The sequence below is a fragment of the Sarcophilus harrisii genome, chromosome 2 (assembly GCF_902635505.1).
Source record: "Sarcophilus harrisii chromosome 2, mSarHar1.11, whole genome shotgun sequence".
NCBI classification, from domain to species: Eukaryota; Metazoa; Chordata; class Mammalia; order Dasyuromorphia; family Dasyuridae; genus Sarcophilus; species Sarcophilus harrisii.
In genome coordinates this window covers 472,303,193-472,311,637 of record NC_045427.1, presented here as the reverse complement: position 1 = coordinate 472,311,637, position 8,445 = coordinate 472,303,193, and the positions used below count along the sequence as shown (strand labels likewise).

Genomic DNA, 8,445 nt, shown 5'->3' with positions numbered 1-8,445 from the left:
AGATTTAGAATCTTCATTTTTATCGAAGGAGCTGAAGCCCGAAGGCGCGGGTAGAGGGAGGGGCAGGGTTAGCCAAGTTAGACACAGAGTCTAGCCAGCTAGGACTTAACTGCCAAGAGGCTATTTACTAGCAGATTTAAGGAAGGCGGTACAGTGATCCTGGTTGAATTAGGAAAAGAAGGCTACGTGGGAGCTTTTGCGCTGACCCAGATCTTCAAGGACCTTTTCACAGCACTAGCTCTGGCTGAGTTCAGGAATGGTCGAAGGGACTTTTTTTTTTCTTTTTTTTTTTTTTACACGCCAGTAACTACTGCCCTAGACTTAAAGTCTAGAAGACTTATCTTGGGAAGGGCTACCTGCAACTTGGGAGGGGGCAGAAGGAGGGACACTGGGAGCCTTGAAAGAAGCGCCAACTAATACTCTTTATTACAAGCGCTAATCCCTCAAATCCGACTTGAAATAATGTTTATCTTTTCGCAGTTTAATTTCCCAGACCCTAAGCCGCGGGTCAGCGGTGCAGACTGTGTGTCCCAGGGGAGCCCCGGAGAGAGCCTGGGTGAAGGAGCAGCTGTTCCCCAGAAAGAAGGGACAACGGGATGGGGGATGGGGAAGAGACGGGGCAATTTCTATTGCTTATTGCTTTAGGGAAAGAATTTGAAAAGGGGCTTGACGTCTGAATTGGGTGCCCTTTCACTCTGGTTTTCTCTCCACCACTTTGGCCCTCTGAAATATCTAGAGCCTGAGAGGGAAGAAAGACAGTTGCAGGCAGTCACTTTACCCGAGACCAGGGAGTAAAGAAGGAAAAAGGGCATCACAAAGGGGAGAGCAGGAAGGAAGAAGAGAAAGGAAAGGAAAGAACAAGGGGTAAAGGAGCAAGGGAGGAAACTAGAGAAAGAAAAGCCAACTCCAGCGCCTATACATCTTCTCTAACATTTCCTCACTGTTGTCGCCTGAAAGGGCCTATCCCGAAAACCTTTCCCGAGATTCAACACTTCAGCGACTTTTAAGTTGGATGAGAGAGAATAGGACTGTAGGTAATAACGGGGAGGTTCTGAGAATTGCACAAATAAATAAAACCACAACACAAAAAGTTCATATCCTCAGCCCATCTTTAAACTTTCCGACCGGGAAGGCAAACCATCAGCTCCCAGTCGGGTCCTGTCCCAACCTCCAGTGACCTAATCCCACCCCTTTAGAGCTACTTTCTTTAAACTCTAACCTCCCACTCTCGCCCGCAGCTACAGAGGCATTTCCTTCCAAGCTTGCCCAGGCTCTCCCCTCCAGGTTGCGTTCTCCATTTGTTTGTTTGTTTGAAGGAGTGATCTCGCTCACTCAGCACAACAGAATGAATGTCAGCTAATCTATTGGCTTTAAAGAGTTGTTTGTGACCCGAGGACCAAAAGAAGAGTTTGTGTCAAGTAGGTCCTTGGGGCCGACGCTTTTATTAACCCCCATTCTTAATTGAAGCAAGTGCATGTTCATAGTTCTGGAAAGTGGGACAAAGCTTCTTTCTTCCCTCGCCCCCTCTCCGTTTATTAGGACGAACAGAAAATGTTTGCTGCCACACCATTAAACAGAAACAATGCTGAGCTCCTGACTCCCTTTTTAGACTTCCCTCCCTGATTTCTCGCAAAGCCGGGTCCCCTGGCTCCCGGAGGGAGCTGACCCACTAAGCCGACCCTGCTTCGTTCTCGGCTGCCACTCAGAGGATGTGGCTCAGTTGAGCTCAGTTCCCCGGGCTGGGGTTGGAGCACTGAAGAGCGCCTGGGGCGGCCTGGGCCAGCAGAGCCAACAGAATCCACACTGAGCGAAGCAGTTTTAATTCCACAACGGACTCTCCCGCTCCTCTTTTCCAGGGTCTGAAGGCACACCAAGACCCTCCTGCCTGTTCTCGGGGAGGTTTTCGAGCCATGTGTTTCTAGTGAGCCCTCGTCCGGCATCCCTTAACTGGAAACCGGGAAACCGCCCCTTCTTCTGCTTCCCAAGCCCCAGATTGAATTTGTAAACATATCTTACCAAAGAAATAGCAAATGGGGTTTTTGTGTTTTTCCCCCTTCGAAGGATCCAAGAAGTGGAGAATACTAAGATTGGTTTGGCGAAGGCGGCCTAATCGACCACTGCCAGTGAAACGAGAATATTTAGTGCTCTGAGGGATTCCGAGTTTGGGTGCTTTAAACTGTGATGGACACAGGGGAAGAGGACGGAGGGAAAAGGAGAACGCTTCCACTTCCCACTATGAGAAACCAGCGGCCGCTGCTTGAGGCCACCTCACTCAAGTCCTTTCTTTGCTCTCCTTCCGAAGTCTGTGCATTTATTCCCAAAGCTGTGCTTTCGCAGGCTGCTCCCAGCTCTCAGTGGGGGAAAAAAAAGGACTGAGAGAAGCTAGCCACAGCTTGTTTGTCCATCTGTTTCTGAATCAGAGAAAACAGCGTGTCAGTCTCTGGGCTTGCTTAGGGGCGCGCTTTGGTAAACCTAACGGCTCCCAAGGTTCTTCTTCAAATCTCAACTCTTGTGCTAACCTGCTGAGAAAGGACAGAGTGATTAAAACCCGAAACAAACTGTTTAGGCAAGAAGGCCTCCTTAAATTCGGAGAGAGAATGGGACTCAAGGAGGGTGCCAGGTCAAATTTCTGGAAGTTACCCAGGAAAGGGTTACATTACCTGACTTCTTACAAATAGAAACTAAGAGCAGCGTTTGGTTAGTCAAAGTCTGGAGTGGAATGGGTTCCTACAAGGATGGCTTTGGACCCAGTTATCTGGATACTGATCTCATTGCAAACTCATTTACCAGATGATCCTTTGAGAAATCGCTCAATTATAATTACTCTGGACTCAGTTCCTCAGAGATGAGCTGCTTTGGGGCTGTGGGGAAAGGAAAACTCATTTCCATTTAAGAAATTTCAGTCATTTGTGTAGAAGAGCTCATCAAACTCAAGCACCAGCTAGACATTAAATAAAATTCTGAGGCAGATAATAGGGCAAACAGGCGTGAGAAGAGACCTTTCTATTTTCCACTAGTCCCTTAGTTTTCCTATCACATTAGTCTGGGCTTTCAAAAATGCATTTCAGCCTGATGAAGTTACACTCCCTCACCTGTGCCAATCAATGTAGGAGGAAAATGAAAGAACTAGGTTTGGAACCAAAAGAGCTGAATACTTGTGGTTCCACTTTTACTTTCAGTGTGATCTTAAACAATTCACATCATTTTTCTGGGCCCCAGTGTCACTAGTTATATTCGTGAAGGCACTATATTAAATTCTTAAGGCTTCTTCCATCTTTACATCTTATGATCCATAGAGGCCTCATAGACCTGGGAAGCAAGTGGAGTGTTCTGACATCTACCTTAACTCTTAAGCACTGGTCTTAAAAAAAATGTTTTTGAGCACTATCTTTGACAGCATGCTGCCTTTGGGTAGCTCTGTGGCCTCCTAACTTTTCCAAGATCCATATAAATTCTGTGTATGGATACAACTGAGTGTCTGTAATTTGAAATTCTATACTTGGTTCTTTCTAACTGTTCCCCTCCCTTGCCATGTTCTTGGCTCTACCAGGAAGGAGGGCTTGAGTTCCAGGGGCCCTCAGCTGGTTCTAATATCTTCAGATGCCAGATAAGTCAGCTTTGGGATAGATGGGCCTAGAAAGTTCTACTATCCTTTCCACATTCTGGGACAAATGATTGGGGCCAATGCCTTTAAGAACCAAGAGTTTATCCTCAGGCAGCTGTAGAGGAAGGCTGGCTTGTAAGAAATTGAGGGTCTGAGGAAGGTCTACCTCTAGCCTTACAGGTCAGAGGGGCAAGAATGGGGAGATGGGCTGAGAAAGCTTAATATTTCCCAGTGAGACAATACAGTTGGGGTCCCACTACCTTCTGCTCCAGATGCATATTGGCAAGGCTCTCCCAGCCCAGGGTAAGAGGCGCAGTTTAGCTGCAAATGCTGGAGGCTGAAAGTCGAATTTCTACAGATCTTGGCAGCATGGGATGGTTCCTCTAACGTGGTGCAGTGGCTAGCCTGGCCCCTCATTCCAGTTATGGCTGTCCCTTCACAATCGTGACCCAAAGAGGAAAGTCTCCCTGGGGCCTGCAGGCGATGAGGGCTCTGGGGCCCAGTCTGCACTTGGGATTCTTCTGCTAGGACACTGGCCCCTGCAGTGTGAGCCAGAGACCAGATCCGGGGCTTTTCACTTGGCCCACAGTGAATCTGGCCTGCTGGTACCGTCCAGGCTTCCAAGAAGTCTGATCGCTGAGAGCAGGGTAGATTACAAGAGTACTCAGGTGGAGTTCCATGCAGCTTCAGGTTACGGTTCCCTTTTTCAAACTCAGTCTGTGAAGCCTGAAAATTGGTTGCTGAATCTAGCTTTGCACTCTTTCCTAGCCTCTCCCGTTTATCTGTCCCATTCCCTTGGCCCTTGTCTTCAATTTCTTCTTCTTCTTCCTCCTCTTCCTCACCTTCTTCCTCTAAGTCTTCCAGGTCACTGAGCCTTAGTTGTTTGACCTTTTTGCAGGCTTTTGGATCTGCAGATAAATCGGAAACTGGTGAGAAAAGCAAAAGGTCCCAGTTAGGGGAAGTACCAGGGTGGGGAGCTGCAAAGTACAAGATCTCTCAATTGATGACCATATTTGCATTTAGATTCAATTACTAATAGGGAACTGCCCAAGATTCACAATAAAAAACTTCCTCTCTCCCCAATAATCCCCAAATCTTAATCCCAATGCTTTGCTCTGCTTTTGAGAGGGAATTAGACATGTAGCTTGATTTCCCAAAACCTTTAGATTTCTTTCTCCTTTTATTTCCATCCTACCTTGGCCTTCATTTGCTCCATAACTGTCTTCTCTCCTCTCCTCCTTTTTCTCCTCTCCTGCCTTGTTCTTGGGAGACCAAGTCATCTTGTTTTCTTTCTTGAGACGTCTCCGAGCATTGGCAAACCAGGTAGAGACCTGGGTGAGAGTCATTTTGGTAATAATAGCTAACATGATCTTCTCACCCTTTGTGGGGTATGGATTCTTTCGATGCTCATATAACCAGGCCTTCAGAGTGCTGGTAGTCTCTCTGGTGGCATTCTTGCGCCTGGCTGAACCACTGAAGTCCACAGAGCTGTACCTGACACCAAAATATGGGGATATTTCAGGAAAGGAAGAATTTTAGGGTGGAAATGGATGGACAAAAGGGAAAGCTTAGTTAGGCATGACATATGCGGTTGAGGGGAGCTGGAATGGGTTTCCTCTCACTCTGGGATAAGCAGTGGGCTAATCTGGGAAAGAAATAATGGTGAGGTAAAGTAAAGAGGTGATACAATCTTGTGTAACTTCTACTGGAAAATTAGTGAGCTATATGAGGTCCAGGAATTCCTCCACTTCTCCCTCTGTCCTCTCACATCCTTCCTTCCTTCCTTCCTTCCTTCACTTTGCCATTTATTCAACTCTTCTTTCCCCCCTTTTTTTCTTCATCTGTATTCTGTCCTTATTCTATCCGCCCTTTATTTCCCTGTTCTTTTTCCCAATTCCCTTATGTTCTTTCTGCTCATCCTTCTACTATATGCCTTTCCTCCATTTTCCCACCTGGCTGCCACCCCCCCCCCATTTTATCTCTGTACTTCTGTTCCCCAATCTTGATATTCTTCCTTCTCCTATCTTTGTTAAGTCCTTGGTCCTTATTTCAAAAGGTTGTGACTACAGATGAGGTGACCGCTGGATCTTACCTCTCATACTGATACTGTCCCAGAGATGGTTCATAGGGGTAGTAGGCTCCAGGCTGTGTCAAGCCACCTGGGAAGCTGCCTGTAGTCTCTTTGAGTTCATATTGAGGGTTCTGTAAAATGAAGTGGTATTTAGTACTGTGGTCCAGAATGATTTGGGTCTTGGAAGGATGCTGAGAAAAGGAAAATGTAAATATGAAAAGAACTCCTTCTGGGATCCCATTTGCTTCTTTGGCCAAGGATAGGGGTGATCTTTCTGGGCACTCTCTTTCCCCTCCTTCTCACCTGTGCGTTACTGTATTTACAAGCTTTAATCTCTGCTTTAATTGGATTAAAATTACCTGCTCCGTGGTTTCCACCTTTTTTCAAACCCAGCCTGGACTCTTAAAGGAGGGAAGAGGCAATTAGTTAGAGGGGCTGGAGTAGATTAGGCAGTGGGGCAAGAGGCAGTATTCACCAAGGCGCTGTAGAGTGCCTGAGGCTCTGGGCTGTAGGGCAGGTAGCTGGAGTAGCCATGAGAAGAAGCCGCGGCTGCAGCCGCAGCAGCCGCTGCGTAAGGGGAGCCGTAAACTCCTAGGGCCGTGCCGAGCTCCGGGCGCGCACTGCCCAGGAGTCGATTCTCATAAGGCTGGCAGCAGAGGGCGGAAGTCTGGGTCGAACCGGTGGACCCATCCGGGACTGTGGCTGAGCGAGGCGCCGATTCACAGCAGGTGGTGCTGGGGTTTGCTGGGACCAGAAACTGTGGAGGGTATGGAAAAGGAAGAGAGAGAAGATAGTTTAAAAGGACAGGGAACCTTAGTCAACTGAGTCAGAGGTTCAACTTTAAAAACCTGGGTTTGACTGCAGATTTGAGAGCCAGCTCACTCAATTCCATCCATTCATTCTGTACACACACACACACACTTATAAAACACCTGTTAGGAGCAAGGAGAAACAAAAATGAGTAAGACTCAGCTCCTGTTCTCTGGGGAACTTAAGGAATCTGGAAATTTGGTGATACTATGCTTCCAACTACCCTACTCAGGTTACAAAGACAAGGACCAGGAAGGTGTGATGGGGCTGCTCTGGGTTCTGAGCTGACCCTTCTTTCTCCATCTTTACCTGAACAGCTAGAGTTCAGGCCAGAGCGTTTGGGGGAGTATGTCAGGCTCCCAAACCTATCCAAAACCTGATAGCCCAACAGAACAACCTAAGGAGAAAATACATGAGGAAGTGAACAACTTGAGGGATTCAAAAGCACTGGAAAGAGAATTAACAAGCAAATTCTGATCGGAGTTCTAATGACATCTTGCTGTGTGATCTTAGTCAAATCATGGGAACTCAGTTTCCATCCATGCATAATAAGGAGATTGGCCAGGATGATTTCTAACCTCCCCCCCAGCTCTGACATTCTTGGTATTACGGACTCTTAGCTTTCTCTTCTGTGAATTCTATGATTGCTAAGGATACGCCAAAACCTAGAGACAAGGGGAGAAGTAAACCAAACCACAAGTCCATAAACGGAGTGCCCAGATTTCTCAGCAGACAAAAGTCTGAGAGACAGTGGATGAGGAGTGGGTGTAGGAGGGCAGGTCATGGCAGAGTTGGCAGGACCCTGCACCTTCCAACCGAGCGACAGAAGCTGAGGGAGGAGGGAGCGCACACACAGACACGTGTGTATGTATACACACATACACAGACGTACATGAACACACCCAGAGCAGAAGCCTCAGAGACACGCCTGGGCCACACGGCCTGGGGAGACAAGCCTAAGCATCTAGGCATTTCCAGGGGCTGCGGCATTGGGGCTTACCTGAGAAGCACTGCTATACGGGTATCCAAACTGAGAGAAGGACATAATCGCGTCTTCTGTGCTATTAAAAAAAAAAAAAAGAAAAGAAAAGAAAGAAAGAAAGAAAGAACAGAAAGAAAATTTGCCTTTTCCCGCAGTATAGTCTGGTTTCCGGGCTCAGCCCCGCAAATCGTACCGGGGACCCGCAGATTGTGCTATCGCAGCGCCTCCTTAGACGCGCACGGGTTCCCAGAGCGGCCTCCTTGGCCCAGTTAGAGGAGAACGAGGGAGAGGAGGAGCTTGAAGGGGAGCAGCCGCCAGGCTCTCTTGCGACTGGGCCAGTGCTCTTGAGGGCTGCCCTCCGCCTCCCAGGTTAAAGAGACACAATTGCCCCATGGATGAGGAAGGGGGCGAAAAAAAATTCAAAAAGGCTCCAGACTGGGAGGCTTTAGAAAAGATGGTGAGCCAGATTATTTTCTGCTCTTGGATTGTTTCGCTGTCCTCCGTGGGAAGTGTAGCAAAGTGACGTCACGGTAATCCCGGAGCGGCGGGACCCAAGGACAGCTGGCTGTGCCAATCGGGGCACGCACCGGCCGTTCTCAGTCTCCGACACTTGTTTCGTGTTGTTGTACTGTTGTGCTGAGAGGCACGCCAAAGACAACCACCGGCCTGTCTCTGCGGTTGGTCTTTTTCTTTCTTGTCTTAAGCACAGACGCGCGCACACGCACATGCACACCTAGTCACTCCAAATTAAATTTGAGAAGTGGAGAAAAATTACACCAGCACTATTCAACCGGCCAGGAGCGCTGGGAGCTCCCCGTCTCCCTAAAGCATCTAAAGAGAAGAGAAGCAAAAAAGAAAAGGGAAAGCAGAGAGCAAGATAGGTAGGAGAGGTGAGGGGGAGACTGGGAGGCGGGAAAGGGAAGAAACGAAGGGATAAGAGAGGAAAAAAACAAAAGAGAATATAGAAGGAGGAAAAGA

The 8,445-nt window shown here is 47.9% G+C and overlaps 1 protein-coding gene across 3 annotated transcripts; it reads right to left on the bottom strand.

Moving 5' to 3' along the window:
- Nucleotides 1-2,415: 2,415 nt before the first annotated feature.
- IRX6 (iroquois homeobox 6) lies at nucleotides 2,416-8,445 on the bottom strand. 3 transcript variants are annotated; one of them, XM_031954525.1, is made up of 6 exons: nucleotides 7,486-8,445; nucleotides 6,151-6,432; nucleotides 5,697-5,806; nucleotides 4,800-5,098; nucleotides 3,865-4,530; nucleotides 2,416-2,522 (listed from the first exon to the last, which is right to left on the bottom strand). In XM_031954525.1, the coding sequence occupies exons 1-6, from the start codon at nucleotides 7,528-7,530 to the stop codon at nucleotides 2,515-2,517; spliced, it is 1,410 nt and encodes a 469-aa protein (XP_031810385.1). In that variant the 5' UTR covers nucleotides 7,531-8,445; the 3' UTR covers nucleotides 2,416-2,514. The 3 variants fall into 3 exon arrangements, with proteins under 3 accessions (XP_031810385.1, XP_031810386.1, XP_012409276.1); XM_031954526.1 differs by having other exon boundaries at nucleotides 3,865-4,512; XM_012553822.2 differs by having other exon boundaries at nucleotides 2,437-2,519.